Raw genomic sequence first — 27,735 nt, 5'->3', positions numbered from 1 at the left:
CCTCTGTCAGTGCCTGTTCAGCCAGCAGAGGGCGCGGCGCGCACTAACCACGTCACCACGCCCCCTGCTGGCTAAACGTCACGGACACAGGAAGCAGCAGACAGCGTGAGCAGAGATGGACCGGGGGACAGGTGAATATCGCTGTACTCGCCCATCCTGGCGCGGTCTCTGCAGCGTCGCTTCTCCACTGTCTCCCTTCCTGCCTTCAGTGGTCACGTGATACCGCTCATGAAACTCATGAATATGCGCATATTCATTAGTTTAATAAGTGGTACCACGTGACCGCTGAAGGCAGGGAAGGGAGACAATGGAGAAGCTGGGGGGCTGCAGAGACGGCGCCGGGGGGTCAGTATGATCTCACACCCCCGCTCCCCCTCCTTCGCCGACCCCCAGGTATATGACTCGTGTATAAGACGAGAGGGGGACTTTCAGCCCAAAAAAATGGTCTGAAAATCTCGTCTTATACACGAGTATATACAGTAATTTTTTTTTTTTTCTTTTTAAGGCCAACAACAATGAAATTGTGCTGGCTTCTACACATGATGTGCAAGAGCTGGACGTGTCAAGTCTTTTGGCTGCTCAGCCTTATATATGGATTGGAGAGGAATATGACAGAGAATCTAAAAGGTCAGACGCTCTCACACTCTCTTATTGTTTATATAACTCACTGATTTAGTCTGGGGTTTCACAGCAAGTCCTGGCGAGCTACATAAAAGTCTACCTCACTGGTACTTGCTGAGAATCCATTATAAATTGTGATAGCGATATCCAAACAACATGTGTTCATAAAGGAAAACAGTTTAAAAATAAAAATCTAACGATTGCACTATTTTTTTCTCTCCATAGTTCTGATGACCTTGATTTCAGAGGGTCTACTACAGCCATTCACCAGTCAGGTGGGACTCCTTTCCACCTGGCACAGATGCAGTCTTCATCCATGCCTTGGCTCGGGAGTGGACAGACGAGCACTGGAGCTGGCATTGTAGGGACATTTTGCAGTTTACATATATATAAATGTAAAATATTTAATAAATATGATGTTGCTCTATTTTTACAGTAGTGTTCAAAAGTGTGAGGAAGGTAAGCAAGAATACTTTCAAAGAAGCATTAATGTTTAGGTTTTTTTTTATCAATCAACAAACTAAAATGGATGAAGGAAAGAGAAATCAAAATGAAGCAATATTTGGTGTAACCACCCTTTACCTTGAAAATGGTATCAATTCTTTTAGGTACACTTGCACATCTTGGTTACTAACCACAGAACCTCTGTGGATGTTGGCTTGTGCTAATCTAACTATCACGTCATGCAATTTCACATGAGATCAGAGCTGCTTGTCCTGCTGCAGATCATATTTGTGCCAATCAGTCTTTTCCATGGTTGTACTGCATGATGGATAGGTATCTGCTTGTTTCTCAGGATTGAGGACACCATTAATCCTGACTAAATCTCCACATCCGTTTGCTGAAATGCAGCCCCAGACTTACAACCCTCCACCATGCTTCACTGTTGGTTACAGACATTATTATTATTTACATATTTTACATTTTGATTCCTCAGTCTAGGTCTCCTGCTACCATTTTTCTGCTCCCCAGTTCCTATGTTCTTGTACATAGTTGAGTCATTTGGTCTCGTTTACATGTCAAAGGTTCGACTTTTTGGCTATGAAGACCACTTTTGGCCAGATTTCTGCTAACAGTATATGGGTGTAACTGGATCATGCTAGATTCTTCCACTTCAAAGCTGATGGCCCTGCTGGACATCCTCTGATTTCAAAGGAAAGTAGTTACCGTATATACTCGAGTATAAGCCGACCCGAGTGCAAGCCGAGGCCCCTAATTTTGCCACGGAAAACTGGGTAAGCTTATTGACTTTAGTATTAGCCGGGTATGCATTGTTCCCTCATCCCTGTCCTGCTCTGTGTGGCTCTCCCCCCTCAGTATGCATGGCTCGACTCCCCCTTCCCATCCTTCTATGTATGGTTCTGCTCCCCATCCTCCCCCGCTCCCCCATCCTCCTCCATGATCCTCAGTGCACCCCTTTCCTCCTCAGTGTTCCCCCCCCTGTCCTGCTCCATTCTCCTCTGTGCTGCTCCCTTATCCTGCTCTGTGCTCCCCCCGTCCTCCTCCGTTCTCCCCCTTCCTGCTCTGTGCTCCCCCTGTCTTGCTCCATGCTCCCCCATCGTGCTCCATGCTCCCCCATCGTGCTCCGTGCTCCCCCTGTCCTGCTCCGTGCTCCCCCATCGTGCTCCGTGCTCCCCCTGTCCTGCTCTGTGCTCCCCCATCGTGCTCCGTGCTCCCCCGTCCTGCTCCGTGCTCCCCCGTCCTGCTCCGTGCTCCCCCGTCCTGCTCCGTGCTCCCCCGTCCTGCTCCGTGCTCCCCCTGTCCTGCTCCGTGCTCCCCCATCGTGCTCCGTGCTCCCCCTGTCCTGCTCTGTGCTCCCCCATCGTGCTCCGTGCTCCCCCGTCCTGCTCTGTGCTCCCCCGTCCTGCTCTGTGCTCCCCCGTCCTGCTCTGTGCTCCCCCGTCCTGCTCTGTGCTCCCCCCCGTCCTGCTCTGTTCTCCCCCCCGTCCTGCTCTGTGCTCTCCCATCCTGCTCTGTGCTCCCCCGTTTTGCTCCGTGCTCCTCCCGTCCTCCTCTGTCATACTCGCCCTCCTGTGCAATCGCTGAACATCCCCTGCATCCTCCATTTACCCAGGGCTGGCAGCTTCTTCCTGTGTTGAGCGGTCACGTGGTACCGCTCATTAAGGTCATGAATATGGACACCACGCCTATGGGAGTGGAGTTGCGTCCATATTCATGACCTTAATGAGCGGTACTATGTGACTGCTCAACACAGGAAGTAGCTGCCAGCTCTGGGTAAACGGAGGATGCAGGGGACGTTCAGCGATTGCACAGGAGGGTGAGTATGATGTCCCAGCCACTGGCTCCTGCTGCCGCTCCCCTCCCCCTTTGGTTTCTGCACAATGACTCGCGTATAAGCCAAGGGGGTATTTTCAGCACAAAAAATGTGCTGAAAATCTCGGCTTATACACGAGTATATATGGTATCATTTGTCTCTTTTCTGCTGTACAAAGTTTCCACAGCCGACCACTGTGTTTACGGTACTCAATGTTGTCCATTTTTGGTGCTTCTTTTAAAAGAACAGTACCTCTTAAAACCCAACTAAATAATTTTGCAAGAAATTAAGGGATTGAACTGCAGGGGACCGGGATAAAGCCATTTTCTCTGATGAAGCCGCCTTCAGACTGTTTGGAATATCTGGAAGAATGATTGTCCTGAGATGAACGGGTGAGCAATATCATGAGTCATGTGCCATGCCAATAGTAAAGCATCCTGAGATCATTCATGGTGGGGGGGTTTCATCCAAGGGCGTGAGCTCATTCACAATTTTGCCTAAGAACACTGCCATGAATAAAGGATTCTATATAAACATCCTCCATAAGCAACTTCTCCCAATCATCCAGGAACAATCTGGTGATGAACAGTGTTTGTTTTTTTCCAGTGAGATGGAGCACCGTATCACGAGGCAAAAGTGGTAACTAAGTGGCTCAGTGAACAAAATATTGACATTTTGGATCCATGGCCAGAAAACTCCCCGAATGTCAATCTGATTGAGAACCTGTTGTCAATCCTCAAAAAGTGGATAAACAAAAACACAGAAATTGTGATAAATTCCAAGCACTGATCAGCCAACAATGAGTTACCATCAGTCAGGAGCCAGTATGCAGTGTGCCAGGGCTAATTGTGGAGATTTTGAAAAATAAATGTCACTGTAAAAATTGGAGCTTGATTCATCACATCTTTCACTACAGAATTTTGGGGGCAAAACACTTTTAAAGTCTCAATCTTTTGGCGCAGTGCGAGGCTGTTCTAAATTTAGTGACTTTTGACGATGTCGCACCATTTTTCCCTGCTCAGGCAAATTGGGTATTGCTGGGGTGGCACAAGGACGTGACAACCCCGCTCATCAATTTAAATTCATGATGAGTGTCTGCATTTCTTCCTCCACAAATTTTATTCCAGTCCATGCATGTCACTCTTTCAGATGTGCCAGATTCATTAAGAGGTGTGCGCGTCTTAATGAATCAGGAGCGTCTGACTCCAGCATGCCTCCTCTTCAAGTCCAGCATGAAATATGTCGTTTTTATAACTGGATTCCAGCAACTATAAAAGATTTAAAAACACAGAAGCCACAATCTTTGTAAAAAAAAAAAATTTGTGTCACAAACCTTTTAGCAATGGCTGTGTGACCTGTGATATGAAACTGTCTCCTATAGCCTCACTTTTATAGCAGAGTTTGGCTATTCCACGCCCAGTTTTAAGTCTCCTACACAACGGTTTCTGTTTCAGTTAATGACTGTTTCAAGCTACATGTGACAATGATGATCATTATCACCTGTTGGATATACTTGGTTACTCATACATTTGCCTGTAATCCTAGAAAATCCTTGACTGTGTGCAAGTGTAACTAGAAGAATTGATACTGTTTTGATTTACATTTCTCTTTTGATCATTCACTTTGAATTTTGTTAAGTTATACAAATAAACTATTAACACTTCTAGTTTTGAAAGGATTCTTACTTTGCATCATTTTCTCCACACCTGCATAAGATGTTTGCACAGTACTGTATATGGGTCTGAGAATATACATATATTAATTAGGCAAAGGGTAAGCGCATACAATTGGTATTTTTTTATGGATTGTTTATATCACAAAGTATCAAGATCATGGACTCAAAAGATGGGCCTTTCCAATCAACAATAGGAGTCCATAGATGATTGACAGCCAGGCTACTAAACAAATAGCTGATCCTGCCCTTCAAATCACTTTGATGCCGTGGTCAAAATCAACAATGGCAGCATCTTAGAAGCTTAGCAGAGGCTCCTCGGTTAGTTTATACGCAGTTCTCAAGTTGATTGCGGGACTCAAATATGTTTCCGTGCCAACTGGTAATATCAAAGGACTCCAGGTCTGCCATGACCATTTCTCATATAGTTATTGGCAGTGTATAGCCAAAGCCAAGAGTTGATTCACTCCAAGTGGAAAAGATGAAGGAAGGACTGCATACGGCTTTGGTTGAAGAAAAAAAAAAAGCAACTTTTAAAACTGCTTTTGGCAGACAGACAATACATTTTCAAATCTTTTTAATAGTTGTCAAACAATTGCAACTTCAATTACCAAAGTACGATAGAGAAGAGATAAAATTAAAGGTGTTGTCCACTACTCGGACAACTCCTACTCGACTTCCATGTATCCCCTTATAAAATAACAACTGTACTAACCTTCGGTTCCAGCACCTTTCCAGCGGTGTTATCACTGGCTCTTCCGGGGCTTGCCTGGCATTATGTCACATGAGCAGAAAAAATGAATAAACCAGCTCACCTGCCTTGGCTTAGTGGTGCATGGAAGCACGAATTCCGTGTAGTTTCACGTACAGAAGTCCAATAAAAAAATTTTCAATTCAGCTTCCAAATTTTTAGAAAAATTTATTGGACATAAAAGCAAAGTAGCGGACAAGCCGCACCAGTGCTGAGGCAATGCATTTTGAACTGAAGTAGTTCTTTTTCAAACCTTTGAAAAAGAACTACTTCAGTTCGAAACGCATTGCCTCAGCATTAGTGCGGCTTTCTGTTTTTATGTCCAATAAATGTCACATGAGCCCTGCAGCCAGTAAGTGGCGCACTCTCCTCTCCTTCACACATCCAGAGGAAGTGAGAAAGCAGCATTAGCTTTTAGGGTGTTTTCACATTGCGTTCAGGCACCCGTTTGTTTGACCCCATCAGGGCTTGGGTTCAAACCCTCTGCAAAACATGATTCGGGCATATGCACCGACACGGCCTTAGGCTATAATGGTGCCGGCAGAGCGAACGTGTGCTCTTGTCGTGCATCATTTTCGGGTATGTACGCCTACTAGAAGATGACACCCAGACGTAGTAGACTCTCTTACTGTCCGTCTCCAATAGGCGTATATGCCTGAAAATAATGCACTGCAGAGCGACTGTTCGCTTTACCTAACACCATGGTAGATAATGGCCCTGTCGGCGCACACAACTGAATCCTGTTTTGCAAGGGTTCGATTGCAAACCCTGATGGGGTCAATGAGCGGGTGCCTGAACGCAGTGTTTGATTTGTCCGAAGGAGGGGAAAATGAAGCAGCCACTGATTGGCTGCAGGGCTTGTGTGATACAACAAAATGTCTCACAAGCCCAGGGAAAGAGAGTGCCGACATTTCTGGAACAGCGTTCGCAATGGAGGTAAGTATAGCTTTTAATATTTTATAAAGGGGTACATAGAAATTGAGTAATTGAGTAGGGGTTGTCCGGGTAGTGGACAACACTTTTCAGTTTATTGAAGTTTAATACGCGGAAGAAAACAGACTTTTTTTTGTTAAAAACTTATTTTTTTATAGATTAATTAAAAAGAGCAGAAACAAAATAGTTGTATGACAGTTGGCACAACATGGAGGATATAGTTCTAGTAACAATTTAATGCTTTTGTTTTTTCTATACATTATTTTTATTATTCAGCAAAGAAAAGCTATACAAATTGGATTTTTTTACATTTATTTCACCTTGTTCCTCTACAAACTTAGCACAAAAATAAAAGTTAATTGCTCCATTAAATTGATGTGTAGTTCTGAAAAAACTAGCCCTTTTGGATCTACATCATATACTGTAGATTTTATAATTCAGTGCTAAAATATTGATGGTAATTAAGGCAAAAAGACATTAAAAGGTTAATTACACTTTTTTCCTAGTATGCTTGTAGCAATCCATTAAACATGTACCAGACGGAACAATTACCAAATACCATTATACACTCCAATCCATTGTAAATTTCAGAGAAAACAATAATCAGATATACATAGTGTAATAGACTCATAAAGTAATGGTAATTTATATTACATATTGTATAGTTAATAGGCCTTTTATAATGTATTGATAAATATTTTTCTTATTTTCAATTTTCTTAAAGCTGATAAAAAGGAACCTAAATAATGTGAAACGAATGGCATCGCACCCAGTCCACCAGTACTGTAAGTAGCAAACTGAGACTCTATTGGTTCCAAAAACATTTTTACACAATTTTTACTCCTTTTTTTTAATTACTTCACGTCAGATCTTACTGGAGCTCAAGATGGCAGTGTTCGCATGTTTGAGTGGAATCGGCCCCAACAGCTTATTTGTTTCCGCCAAGCAGGAAATGCCCGGGTTACAAGATTGTATTTTAATTCCCAAGGCAATAAGGTATACTCAGTTAATGATGCAGTTGATTTGGTGAATCCTTCGATGAGTAGGTCAGCTCAGTACCATTTTCATGTAATGTATTTGTGTAATTTACAGTGTGGTGTTGCTGATGGAGAAGGGTTCTTGAGCATTTGGCAAGTTAATCAGACTGTCTCCAACCCCAAACCTTACTTGGTAAGTCTCTAAGAAGAGAAGTAATAATTTAGTGTATCAGTTTATTATGAGAGAGAAAGTATCTTTTTTTTCCTGTGAATAATATCTAAGTAAACATTATTGAGGATTTTAGTAAAATATTTTAACTTAATTTCTCTGCAATTATTGTATTTTTAGGATTAGGTTTAAGCTCTTTGTGTCCTAGTAATAAAGTTGTGCAGATAAAATTGCAGGCCATATATGACTAATTGATTACCTCAAAGGTTGACTAAGTGACTAATGTAAAATGTTCTCATGGTCATACCAAGGATTTCACTTATCTACAAAATATCACAGACCATTTATGAATGTACATTATTTTTACAAATTTGATCTATATGCTTTTTTCAGTATTTTTTTTTTAAAGGACCTTTCACCAGTTTGAGTATGTTAAACTAGCCTCTAGGAGGCTACAGTGCTTAGTAAAACATTGTTTTTATTTTTTAATTTCTCCTCCCTGATGCAGAGATATTAGCTTGTAAAGTTTAGTCTATAATTTGTTATAGTTCAACTAGGTGTTACCAGAGATTTGTCTCTGGGGGCGTGTACTACTTCTACTGCATGAGCTTGACCAATCATACACAGGCAGTGTCTTGTAGTGGAGCAAGGAACTCTGCTTGCTTTCCTTCCTTATCTTTGCAGCTACTGTGTAGAGAGACAGCTGAGTTAGGATCTGGAAGGATACATATCTCATGGCAGTCAGCGTGAGGGAAGGGTGAGAGCTGACTGCTGTGAGACAGGATCTGGAAGTATTTGTATTGATACGTAGCTCAGCTCTGCTGTATCTCTACAGAGTAGCTGCAAAGATCATTGAGGAGAGGAGGGTATGTTCTTTTTCCCGTCTCCCATGATGGCACACATGAGAGAGGGGATCCGCCCAGCCAGGACAGGAACCCTACTGAAGATAAAAGGGCGGTACCTCTCCCTCGCTTCAGTTGGGTTTCCTGTCCTGACAGGGACCCATGTGCTGAAGACAGCGGTCACACGTACCTGCCCTTCTCCCGTGCCGGCGTGGAAGAACAGGCGGGGTCCTGGGCGCTGTGCGTCGGGAGGGGGAAGCGCCGTCCGCGGGTCCCCCGGGGGCTCAGCGTCTGAGCGGGCGTAGGAGCAGCACGGCCCGGTGTCCTGGGGCTCTGCCGTGGCTGCCGCGCCGCCCTCCCCCCTCCGCCATGAATACAGGAGCGGACGCTTCCAGGTTGCGCCCCTCTGACGTCGCACGCAGGGCTCGCTAGGAAGGGGCGTGCCCGTGTGATGTCGGGAGGCAGCGCCGAAATCCAAGATGGCGGCGCCCATCAGGAAAACGCCGGCCGGTAAAGGAAGATCCCGACGGCATGGCGGGGGGGGGCTGTGGAGGTAACCGGAGGAGGCGGAGAGTGCAGTGGATCCCCCTTATAAGGGGGATGACCACAGAAGACGCACTTATGCCCAAAGCTTCAAAATGGAAGTGGGGCAGGATGAGCAGCAGCGGCAGCAAGAGCTCTCGCCAGATGCCAGGCCGAGCCGCCAGCATACCAGGAGCAGCCGCTCAAGTGGGAGCGGCAGTCGTAAACGCGACCGGCAGGACTCTGAGACGTCCAGAAGAAACATCACGAGCGCATCTGAGGAGCCTCCGAGATCGGTACCCCTGAGTGACAGCGGTGGTGAGTGATCCACGTGAATGTCACCCTTATGGTATCAGGGTTCCATTTTTTCTGTTTGATCACCTAGGGGTTGAGGAAGTCTAGCGGCAAAACAGTACCACTTAAGACAACTACAGTGGGAGGTTCTGTTAGCACAGAAACAATTGAAAGGGCATTTAGAGGGCGAACTATGTCTCTCAGTGGCTGTAAGAGATTCCCTGCTCTGGTGGACTGTAGAAAAGCATCTAACAGGAGGTGTTCCATGGCAAAAACCAGTCGACGACATCATCACAACGGATGCGAGTGCCACGGGATGGGGAGCACACCTAAGATCCCACTCAATACAGGGAACCTGGTCCTCGCTAGAAAAAGATCACGGTTCAAAAGTAAAAGCCGTGAAGCATTTTCTCCCCTTGCTTCAGGGCCGCCACACTCGAGTCATGACAGACAATCAGGCAGTGGTAGCCTACATCAACCACCAGGGAGGAACGAGATCTCGAGGCCTCATGGAAATATCACAGCACTGCATATAAAGGGGGTAGAAAATACACAGGCAGACTTCCTGAGTCGCAGGCACCTAAGACGGGGAATGGTCCCTAAACCCCCATGTCTTCCAACAAATAGTTCAAGCCTGGGGCAAACCAGAAATAGACCTGTTCGCCACCGCACGCAACAGAAAGGTCAGGAAGTTCTGCTCACTAAATCCAAGAGAAAACCCCTTCGCAGTAGATGCCCTACAAATACCCTGGAAGTTTATCCTGGCCTATGTATGCCCCCCGATAACAATGATCCCGTTAGTGGTCTGGAAAATCAGGGAGGATCGAGCGAGAATAATTCTTATATCTCCATTTTGGCCGAGGAGGCTTTGGTTCTCCCTTCTGAGACTCATGTCAGTGACAGATCCATGGATACTACCGGAGGTTCCAGACCTGCTTTCCCAGGGACCAGTGGTCCACTCTCAGGTGAAGGGCTTCCATCTAGCAGCCTGAAATTTGAGAGGGCGCTACTGAGTCGCCAGGGATTCTCTCCAGGGTTAGTCTCCACCCTGTTGAAAAGTAGGAAACCTATAACATCCCAAATCTACGGTAGAGCATGGAAAAAGTTCCTAGACTTCCTGGGGGTAGCTCCAGTGGGACCTATTCTAGAATTCCTACAGTCGGGGCTGCAACTTGGGTTAGCCACTAACACCCTCAAAGTCCAAGTCTCAGCTCTGGGGGCCCTATATAACTGCAACCTAGCAGCCAATAGGTGGGTGTCCCTATTCATAAAATCTTGTGGCAGGTCTAGGCCGGTCATTATCCCAAAGATGCCACCCTGGGACCTCAACCTAGTCTTAGAGGCTTTAACCAAGGATCCCATTGAACCATTATTAGAGCTGTCGCCAAAACTACTCACACTTAAAACTGTGTTACTGGTAGCCTTAACATCGGCCCGTAGAGTGAGCGACCTGCAAGCTCTATCTACAATATATGCCCTCCATATACGCAGATCTTGGATGATTGATTGGTTCTAAGACCAGACCCGGCCTACGTCCCTAAGGTAGTCCAGAAGTTTCATAGGACTCAAGAAATCTCCTTGCCATCTTTCTGTAATAATCCTAGAAACCCTGGGGAGCAAAAGTTCCATACATTAGATGTAAGGAGGGCCATATTACAGTATATATCAATAACTAGTCAGTGGAGGAAAGATCAGTCCCTTTTTGTAGCCTTTCAGGGTAGTAGAAAAGGGCATGAGGTAGCTAAGAGTACCATTGCCAGATGGATCAGGGAGGCCATTATGTTATCCTACTCTGCAAGTGGCGCTCCAGTTCCAGAAGGCATCAAGACTCACTCCACCAGAGCCGTGGCTACCTCCTGGGCAGAGAAGGCTGAGGTATCAATTGAACAAATTTATAAAGCCGCTACTTGGTCCTCACCTTCGAGCTTTTTTAAGCACTACCGACTTGATCTGTCTTCCTCTACTGACCTAACCTTTGGTAGAAGGGTGCTGCAAGCGGTGGTCCCTCCCTAAGGTGTCTTATTCTACAAAAGTCTCTCTCATGTGTGCCGTCATGGGAGACGGGAAAACACCAAGGGTACTTACCGGTAGCTAGTTTTTCCGGAGCCCATGACGGCACCTGTATATTCCCCCCCTTATCACTCCTTTGGTGTGCACTATAGTTTGGGTGTTTTTTTTAGTTAGATATAATGTGGTGATAGTTTTACCATGTGTACTAACCCGGGGGGCCTCTCATGCTCTGTAAACCAACTGAAGCGAGGGAGAGGTACCGCGCCTTTTATCTTCAGTAGGGTTCCTGTCCTGGCTGGGCGGATCCCCTCTCTCATGTGTGCCATCATGGGCTCCGGAAAAACCGGCTACCGTTAAGTAAACTTGGTGTTTCTCCCCTAAACTGCCTGCTTATGGTTGGTTAACCTCATTCGAGTGAAGTAGTGCACACCCCCAGTGACAAAATTTATTTTTTCATGCAAGAAAATCACTGATGAAAAAATCATGGAAGTCTGAATGAGGACTAAGGGCCAAAATACTCAAACTCCTACTTTATCTTCATAAGTTTTCATTTATTTTTTTTATTTGAATTAAATAATCCCTTTATGTCATTTGGGTAATTACATGTATAATCCTGGACCTCAGCTACAAAATATTTTGTCCATATGCACTTAAACATTGATGTAAAGTGAATAAAGAAATCCCTTTGGCGCAATACTGTTTATTATGTTTATCCAACAGTATATGTGTTCAGCCACACTGCTGATGGACTTTTTCCCATCCTACATTTGTTTTAACGAGCCTGTAACCTCTGGTTCTCAATCTACCACAAGAGAAGGCAATGTAATTTTCTCTATGCCAGTACATATTACTGATATAGTGAACCAATTTTCTAATAAGGTGGTTGATGCAAAAGGGCTAATTGCTTTGGATTTAGTAACTCACTGTTGCCCCAAGTTTTAGACTGTGGCTCATCAATATTATTGATACAGGGTGTCTGAAAGAGTAATGAATTACCTAGATAAATACTTAGACTAGAGCTACAGGATAATGCTAAAAAACAAATCTAAAATTCCAAGGGGCAAAACATGTAACATTAAGCATGATACACATAAAGACTGTTCTTGTAGATTGTGAGCCCTCGCTGGCAGGGTCCTTTCGCCTCCTGTACCAGTCGTGACTTGTATTGTTTAAGATTACTGTACTTGTATGTATTATGTATACCCCTCCTCACCTGTAAAGCTCCATGGAACAAATGGCGGTATAAAATAATAATACTTAGAGTAGTGTAAGATTGTACTTAGGAAGCTGAGGTACTGCAAGGTAGGGCAAGGAAATGCCTTTCCAACAATACTTACTCAGTCATTCTGTGGGCCTACGTTGCTCCGACATTCATATTTTAATCCCATGCAAATTAGCCTAGTAGATGCACTGGGGGACGTAGTAGTGGAGACAGAGACTCTCCTGCACAATGTCATCTCTGCTCTCCAGTATCAATAAAGAAGCGGTTTGGCGCCGACTAGAAGGGGAGCTGAGGACCGCAAGTACACTAATATGGAAATCAGTGCACCTGCAAAGCTATAATTCGCATGGGATTGAAACATGAATTTTGTTTCAATATAGTTCTGGATAACTGCTGACTATGTATCGCTAGGTAAATTCTTGGCAGGGAACACTTTAAGACTTGGCCTTTGTGGAGCAGGTTCAAACCCAATTCATCAGGACTGGCTTTTTGTATGCCATTCTTGAAGCGTTTGCTGGAGTAAAATGTGCCAAATTCATGATGATGACCAGTTAGATGTTGGCATTAAACTGCTAAACGTCGCATTTTTTGTATGAACAATGAGTTGCACGAATATTTTGCAACATTTCAACTAGACCTTCTGTCTTCCCCACTATCCCATAGAATGTAAGTCCTCAAGGACAGGGTCCTCTCCCCTCTGTACCAGTCTTATCATCGTAAATTTGTTTACTGTTAATGATAGCTATAACTTTGTATGTAACCCCCTTCTCATGTACAGCACCATGGAATTAATGGCGCTATATAAATAAATAATAATAATAATTAGTTTTCTGCCAAAAAATTTGTGTAAACTACTTGATGCATCTGCCAAGTTCAGAGTAAGGGCCCCGTCACACATAGCAATCTCGCTAGCGAGATCGCTGCTGAGTCACAACTTTTGTGACACAACAGCGATCTCACCAGCGAGATCGCTGTGTGTGACAGCGATCAGCGACCGGCCCCCCTGCCGGTATCGCTGATCGCTGCAGGAAACCTCTGGACATATTTTTCGTCACTGATCTCCCGCTGGCCAGCACACATCACTGCGTGTGACAGGCGGGAGACCAGCGATCAGCTGTAAAATAATAATAAAAAAAAAAAAAAATTGTTATTCTCACCTTCCGGCGTCCCGCACTGTCTTCCCGCCTCTCTCCACGCTCCCGGTCCCAGTAATCCTTTGCAAGAATGACCGCGAGACTTCGCGATCCCGCGAGAACGGACGTCATCGCGGTAATTCTCGCAAAGGATTACCGGGACCGGAGCGTCGAGAGAGGCGGGAAGACTGCGCGGGACGCCAGAAGGTGAGAATCACAATATTTTTTATTTTAATTCTATTTTTGACATGAATATGGCATCAGCGCTAACGAACACAGCGATGCCGGGCGCTCGGCATCGCTGTGCTGATCGCTGGTGAAGCTGTCTGTTTGACAGCTCGCCAGCGATCACAGAGCAACTTACCAGCGATCCTGACACGTTGATATCGTTGTCGGGATCGCTGGTAAGTTGTTATGTGTGACTCCAGCTTAAGAGACCTGCACAAAACCTTGGTCTGGATAAGCTAATAATAAGAGCATGAATGCAACTCAAAAAAAGCATAGTCTGAATGGGGACAGAACGCACAATGATCATGTAGACATCGCATCACGTTTAGCCCACTGGATGCTTGATCTGAATGCAGTGTCTACTAGGACATTAGTCGTCTCTGTATTTTGTCCATATTCAGACTATATGTTTTGTTTTTTTTGTTCTTTTACGCTCATCTAATGAGATTGACGAAATGGGCTGTTTTAACCTCGTGTGCATCCAAGGTTTCCATAATGATTAGAGATGATGCAAGTCAAATCACAGAACCTAGTGTCTGGTGACCATTGGACGGGAGTCCGCCGATTCTCCTCCTGCCTGCTAGCAGGCTCTTCTTTTGATTGGCTGGCCTGGTGTGATATCACATGTTCATCATGCTGTAGCGATAATATTGCCATCCGCCTAGCCAATGTGCACCATCAGAGGGACAAGTTTTTGGCCTCAATGTGGTGATGGGGCCTTTGGGTCTGTTTAATGTATGCACTGGCATATTTCCTGGCACATACTGTAAGCGCACGCACACACAGTGTTAAAAGTGCTTGCTGCGAAGAGAGAAGGTGCGAGAAGGAGGAATATCACAAAAATTCAAAGGTGCTAACAAGATCCCAGTGTGAGGCCATTCCACCTTAAGGGATAAGTGTACTGTGTACTAGGGATACACTTTTACCGGTCAACAAATTTTTGTTATGTAAGCTGAAAGTAGCATGATGAACTACTGATTCCAGCATTGTGTCATTTACTAGGCTTTGTGGTGTTTTCAATAAAATCAGTGTCTGATTGGTTTGATATTTTCAGTTATATTATGATGTTTAGGTGCAGACAGAAAGCTGTGTTCAGAAAAAATATTTTTTGCTTCATTAGTAGGAATTCAGTCCCACAAAGGATAGAAAAGGCAGCGCTCCCTACATACAATAATATCATCTTCATTATTTCTAAAAATCCATTAAAGTAGTAAACCTTGTAAAGTGAAATTATCCAGACGCATCGGCATTGATTGTTTCTAGAAGTTTCTGTAGAAACATCAAGAAATGCAAAATGGCCATTTGCTGCTGCATATCCTGCTAAATTCGCTTGACCTGGTTTTACTGCTATTATGGATTTATGCTAATAAAGAAAATGATATTATTGAACGTTGAGTGTCTGCTATTGTATCGTTTCTGTGAGACAGTGTGCAAAACTGATATCGATGGCCACCATTAGTAGAGCAAGCTTATAAGAGGTCATCCATATATTCGAATGAGAGTGACCATAGTACCAAGTGAAACTTGTGATTGGATTCTGCTGGGAATTCATCTGCACTATTTTTTTGTAGGTGAAGACATTGGTTGTATGGAAGGGAACTCTTTTATTGGAATACTGCATTAGTGACATGCCTGTGACCTTCTTATAGAATTATTTGCTGAGTTGCTGAGCTCCAATCTGATTTCTAATCCTCACGCATGCATGGAGAGAAATATCAGTTTGATCTCTGTCATTAGATATCTGTCACTACAAATGTGCCCGACACTAGCTCTCATATAGAGTGAGTTTTAAGGCACCACTCCATCTGTTTTTCTGCAGCAATAGAGTGGTGCTTCTAAAGTTCCCTGTCCATAGTTGTATACTTATCAGCCATTATCTTTATATAATTATCCACTCCAGTTGATCTCCAACAGTTTGTGACCTGCTAGATCTCTTCAGTGAATACTGAGCGATCTGGAAGTCACAACTCAATGGAAGTCCATGACAGCCAGGACGAGACCCTCAGAGACTTACACTGAGAGATTGTGACGGTTACCTCTGACTTCTGGTTAGCCAGAACTTGAGGTCACAAGTTGGTGCCGTGAGACCGGAACGGCACCAAGAAAAGATGAAGACGGCAACTGGTAAATATAGTACCAGGGTCAAAGAAATTAGATTAAAAACACCACTTCAGTGCTAAAATAAAAAAAATGTTGGAATGGTGCTTTAAACTCACGTGTCACCCAGGGCTGTAGAGCCAGTAAGCCAAACCTCTGACTCCTCAATTTCCTTGACTCCAACTCCACAGCACTGGTCACTACTGAGCATGTACATAAAGTTCAGCACAGATTCATCTCAACTACGACTCCGCAGCACTGTTCACTACTGAGCATGTACATAAAGTGCAGCACAGATTCATGTCAACTGTTCTGTATGTTGATCTTTTGTTACCTGACCTTGGACCTCATTCTGACCATCTGTCTGCTTAACTCCTTCTGCTCTGATCCACTATCCTCCTGGTACTTTGACCAGGGCTGTGGAGTCGGTAAGCCAAACCTGTGACTCCGACTCCTCAATTTCCCTTATACCGACTCCAACTCCGACTTCCACATATATTGCTTATATTTAAGTGAAAAATTTATTGTAGTACAATGTGAACATCAGACATTTAATCATTTTTATGATACAATAATCAAGATATTTAGATAGAACATAATATATATTTATTGGAATACAACTTTAGAACACAAAAGTAATAAATTGTAAATATGTAATACACTATGTAATATCGATTACATATATATATATATATATATATATATATATATATATATATATATATATATATATAGAGTTGAAGTTTCGCCCCCAGCAGTTCGCCCCCAGGTACACTTCGCCCCCGAACATTTCGCCCCCAGGTTGTTTCGCCCCCGCACATTTCACCCCCAGCAGTTAGCCCCCAGCAGTTAGCCCCCGGATGTTTCGCCCCCGGATGTTTCGCCCCCAGCAGTTCGCCCCCGGATGTTTCGCCCCCAGCAGTTCGCCCCCGGATGTTTCGCCCCCAGCAGTTTCGCCCCCAGCAGTTTCGCCCCCGGATGTTTCGCCCCCAGCAGTTCGCCCCCGGATGTTTCGCCCCCAGCAGTTCGCCCCCGGATGTTTCGCCCCCAGCAGTTCGCCCCCGGATGTTTCGCCCCCAGCAGTTTGCCCCCGGATGTTTCGCCCCTGGATGTTTCGCCCCCAGATGTTTCGCCCCCAGCAGTTCATCCCTGGATGTTTTGCCTCTAGCAATTTGCTCCTGGATCTTTCGCATCCGGGAAAGACCTGCCTGAACTGAACATTGGCAGGTTTGCTTATCACTAATAATACACCATATGAGTCTAAGATATAGAATTCTGATCAAATTAGTTTTTTTTATTCTCAAACTTTGTTTTCTAGATGAGTAATTTTACAAACAGACAGGAAAATAGTAGGATTTCATTGGTTACTAAGGAGGTCGTGCCCCCTTGGGAGCAGAACGGATTCTGGCTCCCTATGATACATTCAGGGCTGCTTGTTCACAGCCCTCTGCAAAGCTCCCCTTCACCCTCCGCTCATGTGCTATGTCCTGGACAAGAGGAGGGCTCCCCCCTGCCTGTGTAAAGCCGTTACAGGACTGAACACATAGGGGGGGCTTTGCAGAGGGCTGTAAACCAGCAGCCCTTTATACATCATAGGGAATATATTGTTAGCTGCATGCTCCTGTGCAGCCACGCCCTCTAGAATCCATCCACAAGTACTGCTACTAAGGAGAAACAACCTCCTTAGCAACCACTGAAATCCTGCAGCACATGGAGCTTTAACTTGGATGAAACTTTTCACACAGAAGTGAAGCTGCTGGAAGGTGTCCTTTGGAAATGAATATCATGGGCACAGGTACTATAACATAACATGTTTTTTGTAGAGTTATGCTTTAACCGTATATATCAAAACTGTTTTAACAAGAAACATAAAAAGGTATAGAGGGGAAGGATTAGAGAAAAAGAGAAAATACAAATTACAGGTTATAATGCTTGAATTATTTTACAGCTAAAAACACTGCTCTCAAAACATACAATATGTGACCACGAACTAAAAATCAAAGCTGTAGGCAATTCCTCTCAGATAATCCATCAAGCGTCTATTATTGAAATCTTGCACGATACGTTTAACCCTTGCTGAAATTGCAGCATACTTTTTGTTTCTTGCAGTGATGGGATTTCCTGCTATTATCTGAATAATTTCAAAACTATGGAGCTCTTGCTGATGTTTCAGACAGTTAATGAACCGGTATATATTTTGGAAAAGAGTACCACATGTTTCTCGAAAGCTACGGTGCCATCCTTCGACATCATTATTTGTTCGCTGTTGATCATTCAATGTTCGTTCATACACATTCCAGAATTGAACTGGAAACAAAAGGTGCTTGACGTCCTCTGCGATTCATTCGACCGATATAGCTGTCTTCACAATAGTTGGCAATAGGTATTGCTTCTTGTGGAAAGTCAGGATCTTCCACCAATTCTTCAAATGATTGCACAACATTCTGTGGTGGTAGAAAGGCCAGGGCAGGTATCATGCGTATCCAACGGGCAAATTCATGGTCACCTTGGTATTGCATCTTGAGTCCTTCATTTTGAACTTTACGCCAAACCGACTGTGATAGGTGGAAAAAGCAACCAGTCTTCAGAAGGTTGGGGAATTCACTTTCAAATGCCTGTATTGCAGCTAGTTCAAAATCCAACATCAGGTTGTCTGGCTGCAGTCCAGGCTGCAAGTTCTTCAGCTCTTGCAGCAACCTCTGGTATGTAGAACGGCTCTTGTCTGTCAGCAAGGTGTACACTACAGGAACAACAAGGCCGCTGTGGACTACATGGATTGTGTAAAGTTGCTTAAACAAGGCTGGTGTAGTGAAAAACATGCCATCAGCAAACCACTCTACTTTGTGCCAGTAGATGGAGATTGTCTCTGGTTCCAAATATCAACATACGGCTGTGTCCATTTCCTAATTTAAAATGAAAGTATTAGTAGAGGAAATAACAGAAAAAGTGTAACAAGCATCAGACAGAGTTTTGGGATAAATTCACAAAAAAAATATCCTAATCAGAAGCCTCTGTTCATATCTCACATTAAATACTCACATTTTTCTCCAGATTTTCTGATTTCATAATAAAAAAAACTGAAGCAAAATCTAGTGTGAAGGGGCCAACCAATAGTTTTTTACAACATATATTGTCCCAGTGGAAAATTATATATTTTTGTTAAAAATTAAAATGACTTCCAAACTTGAAATAGGTTACATTTTTAGGGTACCTTTAGACCCTTCAACTAGACGGCCGTTCAGCACGGCCGATCGCCGCCATGCTGAACGGCCATCTAGTTGACAGCCGCATCCAGACGCGGCGTGCGGCTGGACGTCTGAATGAACGACTGGGCGGGCCGCCCGCCCGCCTGAATGAGGCGTTCCATTCAGGCGGATGGGCGCACTAGTCGTCGGGTGGGCAGCGCGGACATTCGTGACGTCCGCGCTGCCTATGCTGTCTCATTGAGAGGATTGTGCAGGACGCAAAAAACGCCAGTAAAATCACCAGTGTGCTTTTGGCCTAAGGCATAACTGAATGGTCCATTAGGCTGGAGTCATATGCAGCATTAATGTGTAAATCCCATCCACATGCTGATGAAAAAATTTTGTTTACAAAAAAAAAACATGCAGTGCAGCATGTCAATGTATGCTGCCATTATACAAACAAAATTCCAGCCATTCAGACAAGGGGCTGAAATCCTGCACTAAAACCTGCACCTAAATCCATAGAGTTAAGTGAAGATTTTGATACAGAATTAGGGTACCACAATAGTGGCCACAATTGCAGGCACAAATAGATTCCTGTGGGATCTGCAATTGCTACCGCAATTACAGCCTCTGCGGAGATGCCGCTCCGCAATCCCCTTCCGTCAGTGGGCACGAAGCCTCGGGCTTTATCCAGACAAGCTGGATTTACAGGCGTATTCTGTGCTGTGTTTCCTGCCTGAAACCCGCCCTTTCATGTCTATGGTGTGGGTTACGGGCGGATTCCTGCCGGGGCCGGAAAACGCCCCACCGGAAAATAGCTTCAAAGCTATTTTCCGGCGGATCCCGGAAGGAATGGGAATGGGCAAGAAGGAAACCTCCCAAAAAATCCCTGCAAACCATGCCAAATACGCTCGGTTTAGGCCATAGCAGGGCATGGCCACGCCCATAGCAGAGCTTGACCACGTCCCCTATTTGCAGAAGCGTTTTGCCAAAGCGCTTGCAAAGTGCTTAAAAAGTGCTTGGAAGCAGCAGGCAAAACGCATCTGCAACAAATCCTGGCGTATCTCACCTGTGCTCCGGAGTTTAGCCCGACATGTCCACGGATCTGCAGGACTGAACTACGAGAGCCGAGGAATCAGCCGGCGATGGCAGTTCAGCCCGTGCATGCCTCAGACAGGCGAGGCTGAACTCCGGGGCAGCATCCAGGATAGGTATGGCCAGTACAATGCTGCATATTTGGAATTAGTGTTGGCCGGTCCGATCACTGAAGATCGTAATTTATTACGATTTTCAGGCTGATCGTTATTTTAAATTACGATCCGATTTGTAGCCAGATCATGATGATGATCCGAATTAGAAATCGGAATCCTCCGTAATCTGAAAACACTGTCCGGGCATACACTCCCGAACAGTGTGTGTGTGTGTGTATATATATATATATATATATATATATATATATATATATATATATATATATATATATATATATATATATATATACACACACACACTATACGGGTGTACAGCGTGTGTGCATATTTAGCTTTAGTAAATGGCTCCAGGCTGCCCTGTTAAAAAAAAACAAACAAACCCAGTTACTCACCTCTTTCTCCAGGGTCCAGTACTGGCTCCGGCTCCTAGCCCAGCAGTGCAGGGAATCCCGAAATCCGGGTGGCGCATCGCCGCCTCTGTGCCTGCTGTACTATAACTACAGTGGAGAGTGATCCCAGGAACGCTCACTAGACGGTCCTGGGAAAGCACCACATCACGTCACAGAACAGCCCGGCACATGTGCAGAGGTGGTGATGCACAACCCAGAATGCATAGCGTTGGGATTTCGGAATTCCCTGCACCGCCGGAGACAGCGCTGGACACCGGAGAGAGAGTTGAATAACTGGGTTTGTTTATTTTTTAACAGCGCAGCTTGGGGCCATTATATATATGCAAGAAAGCTGGAAGAAGAGTGTCTCAACTGAGATTGTTGCTGAGGACTCAGTGTGCTGCTAGAGCAGGGGTTGGCTTCTGCCCGTACTTAACATGCATCCATGAAGAAAGACCTCCGCGCTCCTGAAGTCCTATACAAATCCTTTATTGCATTTCAAAGTTCCAAAAGTGCCAGACCACCATCACCCACCCACATATATACATATATATACACACACACTGTTCGGTCGTACAGTGTGTGTGTGTGTGTGTGTGTGTGTGTGTGTATATATATCTATATATATATATATATATATATATATATATATATATATATATATATATATATATATATATATATATATATATATCTATCTATATATCTAGCTCTGGAGATAGGATCAGATCGGGCTGATCATACCGAAAGATTGGAATTAATTCAGATCCATTCTTTCCAGTGATCGGCCAACACTAGTTGGAATCAGTAGGCCTCACTACATTATATTACCCTCAAAGTTTCCCTTGAAGGCAAAAATCACATAGTATTTTATATCAGCACCTTATTGTGTAGCATTTTTCACATTTGTGCAAAATAAACTTTGCAATAATTATGCATAATGGAATTGTTTTAATACAATGTTAAATGGTTAAGTAGCTTACCAGAGTCATGCAGAAGGAACTCTGATCTCCTGGAACTCCAGGGGGATAACAAGTTGATCAAGGGTTTGAGGTAACCTTGGGATATTGCCAAGTTGCTAATCGTATTGTCCTCTTCAGTGATGCTTTCCTTGGGAGAAGTGCTGCAACATTAGAATGGGCTCCTGAAACGACATCTGTGAGAATCTGTTGTGGTGTCTCCTGTGTTGTCCTTGCCCTGGTCAGAGCCTCATTAACAAGTCGGATTGCTTCAGGTCTTGCAGCTTGTGCTGCGTGATTGTGAAGATTGACTACTTTCACAACTTCGCCAGATTCTTCATTGGTCCAAACACAACCCTTGCAAGTCGACCGTTTTTCACATACCCAGATGGAATGGACATCATCTGCGGTTCGTTTGGAAAATAAGTGATTCTCATGGACCAACTTCCTCCTTCCACGTTTGGACAGAACTGAATTCATAGTTGTAGAAAGTGAATTGCTGTGGAAGCTGGCTGATTTTTTGTGGCAGTCTAATGTAACATGGGACCTGCTACTTGTTACATCTGCAACAAAACTTGCAACAAAGCAGGTCAGTGCTGGGTCAGGTAAAAGTTCAAAATTGTTTAGATTTTAGGCCTCTTGCACACTGTAAATTTAGAGTGGTTTCACACTTGTGTTTGTGGCCGCCAGAGGTCGATCCGCTCTGGATCTGACATCCAGCTGACCCCGGGGCAATGCTGGCATTCCGCTTGCATTGCCCATAGAAGTGAACGGCTGGGTTCCGCGACCTGCAGCCGTCCGTTCGCTTTCGTAATGCCGCATTCCGCTATCAGTGTCAGAACAAAAAGAAGAGCATTTTCTTCTTTTCGTTCCGCTGCAGGTTAGCGGAATGTGGCATTACAGAAGCGAACGGGCGGCCTGTAGTGCATATGTAGCGGAAGTTTGAAAGCACCCTTATGCTGCCACTGTTTTAGAACTCCAAAGCACGTGCTTTACTGGCATTTTTCAGAGCGCTTTTGTGAGCGCTCTCGGTAATGACCCATAAGATACAGGCTATTGATGAACGCTAAGTGCTCAAAAATAGCTCCTGTAATAAAATAAAAAGAGCTGGCTGTAAACAACACCTCGCTTTTCTAGCCATTGACTTATCTACTATATAATTGTCTAAGGGTCACTTTCGTCTTTCTGTCTGTAACGTTTTATTCGTATATTCATTGGTCACGGCGTCTGTCTGTCATGTAAATCCAAGTCGCTGATTGGTTGTGGCAAAACGCCCACGACCAATCAGCGACGGTCACAGTCTGCCATAAAAATGACCGCTGCTTCACTGCCCTGCACTCACCTCTGACCGCTCACACAGGGTTAATGCCAGCGTTAACGGATCGCGGTGTACCGCACTCCGTTAACGCTGCTATTAACCCTGTGTGACCAACTTTTCGCTATTGATGGTGCCTATGCAGCATCAATGGTGAAAAGATGTAATGTTAAAAATAATAATTAAAAAAAAAAAAGTTATTCTCACCCCCTCCAACTTCGTGCTGTCCTCCGCGCCTCTCTCCGATGCACGCCGTGCCTTCCGGTCCGAACGATGCTATGCGTCCAGGACCTGCGATGATGTCACAGTCATGTGACCGCGACGTCATCGCAGGTCCTACGCTCAGACTGGAAGCCACCGCCAGCACTGCAGAGAGGCGCGAGGACTTCAGGGCCCGTGGCTGAGGTGAGTATATCTTTATTATTTTTTTTTTTTTAAACACGAATATAGTGCCCACATTCCTAGACTACGTGGACAGTGCAATATACTACATGACCAGTGCAAAATACTATGTTGGCTGGCCAATATACTACGTGCGCTGTGCAATTTACTACGTGAACTGTGCAATTTACTACGTGCGCTGTGCAATTTACTACGCGCGCTGTCCAAAATACTACGTCGGCTGTCCTATATACTACATCGCCTGTGCAATGTACTACGTGGACTGTCCAATATACTACATAACCTGTGCAACATACCACGTGGCTGTGCCTTTTAGAATACCCGATACGTTAGAATCGGGCCACCATCTAGTATATTCAAAATTGGCAATCTTCTTAGCGATTTTCCAGTGCTTAGTACTTGGGAAAGTGGCTACTGTGAAAGCGGTCTTAGGGCTAAAACACAAGGCCGAAATTCCCTGCCTAATTTGGGGCCGAAACATCTGGGGACAAAAAGCAGGGGGCGAACTGCTGGGGGCGAAACATCTGGGGGCGAACTGCTAGGGGCGAAACATCCGGGGGCGAACTGCTGGGGGCGAAACATCCGGGGGTGAACTGCTGGGGGCGAAACATCCGGGGGCAAAACATCCGGGGGCGAACTGCTGGGGGTGAAATGTGTGGGGGCGAAACAACCTGGGGGCGAAATGCTGGGGGCGAAATGTTCGGGGGCGAACTGCTGGGGGCGAAACATCCGGGGGTGAACTGCTGGGGGTGAAACATCCGGGGGCGAACTGCTGGGGGCGAAACATCCGGGGGCGAACTGCTGGTGACGAAACATCCGGGGGCAAACTGCTGGGGGAGAAATGTGCGGGGGCGAAACAGCCTGGGGGCGAAATGTTCGGGGGCGAAGTGTACCTGGGGGCGAACTGCTGGGGCAAAACTTCCTAAAACCATATATATAATATATATTGTATGTATATATGTATGTGTATACACTCACTGGCCACTTTATTAGGTACACCATGCTAGTAAGGGGTTGGACCCCCTTTTGCCTTCAGAACTGCCTCAATTCTTCGTGGCAGAGATTCAACAAGGTGCTGGAAGCATTCCTCAGAGATTTTGGACCATATTGACATGATGGCATCACACAGTTGGCGCAGATTTGTCGGCTGCACATCCCTGATGCGAATCTCCCGTTCCACCACATCCCAAAGATGCTCTATTGGATTGAGATCTGGTGACTGAGGAGGCCATTTGAGTACAGTGAACTCATTGTCATGTTCAAGAAACCAATCTGAGATGATTCGAGCTTTATGACATGGCGCATTATCCTGCTGAAAGTAGCCATCAGATGTTGGGTACATTGTGGTCATAAAGGGATGGACATGGTCAGCAACAATACTCAGGTAGGCTGTGGCGTTGCAACGATGCTCAATTGGTACCAAGGGGCCCAAAGAGTGCCCAGAAAAAATTCCCCACACCATGACACCACCACCACCAGCCTGAACCGTTGATACAAGGCAGGATGGATCCATGCTTTCATGTTGTTTACGCCAAATTCTGACCCTACCATCCGAATGTCGCAGCAGAAATCGAGACTCATCAGACCAGGCAACGTTTTTCCAATCTTCTACTGTCCAATTTCGATGAGCTTGTGCAAATTGTAGCCTCAGTTTCCTGTTCTTAGCTGAGAGGAGTGGTACCCAGTGTGGTCTTCTGCTGCTGTAGCCCATCTGCCTCAAAGTTCGACGCACTGTGCGTTCAGAGATGCTCTTCTGCCTACCTTGGTTGTAACGGGTGGCAATTTGAGTCACTGTTGCCTTTCTATCAGCTCGAACCAGTCTGCCCATTCTCCTCTGACCTCTGGCATCAACATGGCATTTCCGGCCACAGAACTGCCGCTCACTGGATTTTTTTTCTTTTTCGGACCATTCTCTGTAAACCCTAGAGATGGTTGTGCGTGAAAATCCCAGTAGATCAGCAGTTTCTGAAATTCTCAGACCAGCCCTTCTGGCACCAACAATCATGCCAGGTTCAAAGGCACTCAAATCACCTTTCTTCCCCATACTGATGCTCGGTTTGAACTGCAGGAGATTGTCTTGACCATGTCTACATGCCTAAATGCACTGAGTTGCCGCCATGTGATTGGCTGATTAGAAATTAAGTCTTAACACACAGTTGGACAGGTGTACCTAATAAAGTGGCCAGTGAGTGTATATGTATATGTATATATATGTATATGTATATATATGTGTATATATATATATATATATATTTATATTTATATATTTATATATATATATATTTATATATATATTTATATATTGTATATGTGTATATATATATAATATGTAATAAACTATGTAAGTGGCAAAAACCAGTTTTCAACAAAAAGATACTAAATAGCATTTGTGCAGTCTATGAATTTGTTCTAAGAAATAGAATTGCCTCCATCAGATCCTCCTTCATAGATGACCTCAAATCTGACCTAATAATTCAGAGAGCAACCTCTCTGCACTAACTTGGGTTGGAGGCAAAGCCGTAACCACATGGGCAACATCTCTAACAATTTCCTGGTATAAAGGAATTGCCTCATGCACAGTCAGGTTTGATGAGCGCTTGAATTTTTCTATTTCTTTGAGATCAAGTGAAACATTTTGCTGAAATATGGTCAATCTTCTTGCTATAGGAGACGGAGTGAAATCTTTTTCCTTGCGGCAACGCTTTGCCTGCTCCATGTCATCCAAATACTTGTTTGTTTGTTTTTTTCCTTTTTTCCCTTTTCCCCCTCCTTTTCCCCCTCCCCCTTATGTCACAGTCCCTGACCGTAGGGACAACATTTTAGGTTCATCTTCTGATATGATCCTGCCGGGTGGATTCTCTGGTTTTCCCCGGAATTTTAGATTGTCCCAGAGCTCTCAGTAATTCAGAGGTTAGTCTCGGTCTCCTGTCCTCCACTTGCATCGGTCAGTCATTATGCTGGTTCCTGGGATTGCTTGCAGTTTTTTGTGGTCTCAGCTCCCCGGTATGATCACCTCTCAAGTTTTTGAGGTATTTCTCTGCCTCTTTGGGATTCAAAAACGAGTGTGAAGAGCCGTCTTGATGCCTAATGTAGAGGGTTGCTGGGTATCTCAATTGGAACCGAATATTTTTTTTGTGCATTTCTGAGCATATTACACTAAAAGCTCTGCGTTGTCTGGTCACCTCAGCAGAAAAATCCTTGAATAAGAGCACCTTTTCTCCCTTGATTTCAAGGGGACGTCTGAGTCTCCTGTAGGACTAAATGATGTCATTTTTATCTGTAAAGTCCAAATATTTTGTGATGATCTGCCTGGTTCTTGTCTGGTTGCCCTATTTGGTCGGGGTTTTAGGGGGACCAATGCGGTGTACTCGCTCGATTCTCCTGCCTGCTTCAACCCCCAATGCCTCAGGGATCATGTTTTCACATAAGTCTTTTATGGGGAATTTTTCAGAGATTCCTATGATCCTGATGTTGCTCCGTCTGGATCTGTTTTCCAGATCATCGATTCTGTCCCTCAAGATCAGATTTTCCTTCGACAGTCTGGATATTGTTGCATGGTCATCATATACATCGTCCTCCAGTGTTGAGATATGTGTCTCCGCTGCGGTCACTTGTTCAGCTGTTTCGTTTAATTGTTTCTGCATGTCATGTAGGGCAGAGCTAATATATTCTTTAAGTCTGGGTGCTATCTCTGGCAGCAAGTGCCCCGCCACTTCTTCAGCCAGTTTTTTATAGTCAATATTAGGCACCTGTGTCTCAGGGGGGCTGTGTGTCTCAGGAGTATGGCGCGCCTCCAGGTCACTGAATGCTTCAGGGGTGCTCTGTACCTCAGGGGTATTGTATGTCTTGGGGGTGCTATGGGTCCCGGTGGGGTCCCCTGCAGTCATTTCTCTCGCTCTATGCAGTGTTCCCCCTCCGCCTCTCTCTCCTCCTTGCCCCGCTTTCTTCACTGGCTGTTTTGCAGCCGCTGCTGAGGCCGACGTCGGCGCCATTTTTTTTTTTGAGAGACACGTGTGTCTCCTTCCCCCGGTTCTGTGGTGTCTCCTTACCGCCGTTCCTGAGGACGTATCTGTCCATGAGGCGGTGTGCTGAATCCGGGCACTCTCCTCCACCTGTTTCAGGTATGTCGGGGGTCTGGTTTCGGTATTTTTGCTGCCTTTTGGCAGGGGATTGGAGAGCGCTGGGAGATCTCCTCCTCACATGCGGGCGCCGGAACCGGAAGTCTCCAAATACTTGTTAAAGTCAAACTCCTCGTCTGATGAGGATGAAGATATGGCAGCAGTAGCACTGTCAGGACCCAAGTCCTCTTGCGCCTGGGAGTCCTCCTGTAGGCCACTCATCCTAACTGCTACCTCAGTCAGAGCTTCTTTTCCTTTAGAAAGCTGTTGATCATCAAGCAGTATACGATGACTTGGGTCCACATAAACAGCTGCAAGAAAAATTTTATTTTCCAATAGCTGTGTCTCTCTCCGTTTCATTGAAGCAGAAATGCCATCTGCAATTAAACCTCCTGTTTGGGACAGGC

The 27,735-nt window shown here is 44.9% G+C and overlaps 1 protein-coding gene across 2 annotated transcripts in view; it reads left to right on the top strand.

The window, feature by feature from the left end:
* Positions 1-27,735, top strand: part of DMXL2 (Dmx like 2) — a 224,507-nt gene that overhangs the window by 182,598 nt on the left and 14,174 nt on the right. For both annotated transcript variants that reach the window (XM_073568443.1, XM_073568442.1), the window contains 5 exons: positions 506-627; positions 847-982; positions 6,977-7,037; positions 7,121-7,248; positions 7,345-7,422. In XM_073568443.1, coding sequence (XP_073424544.1) covers positions 506-627; positions 847-982; positions 6,977-7,037; positions 7,121-7,248; positions 7,345-7,422 — 525 coding nt within the window. The remainder of the gene's footprint in view (positions 1-505; positions 628-846; positions 983-6,976; positions 7,038-7,120; positions 7,249-7,344; positions 7,423-27,735) is intronic.

This window comes from Dendrobates tinctorius, unplaced genomic scaffold (genome assembly GCF_039654945.1).
Source record: "Dendrobates tinctorius isolate UK_male_01 unplaced genomic scaffold, ASM3965494v1 ptg000022l, whole genome shotgun sequence".
NCBI lineage: Eukaryota > Metazoa > Chordata > Amphibia > Anura > Dendrobatidae > Dendrobates > Dendrobates tinctorius.
The sequence above is the reverse complement of the archived record's forward strand: the minus strand, read 5'-3'. Positions and strand labels throughout refer to the sequence as shown.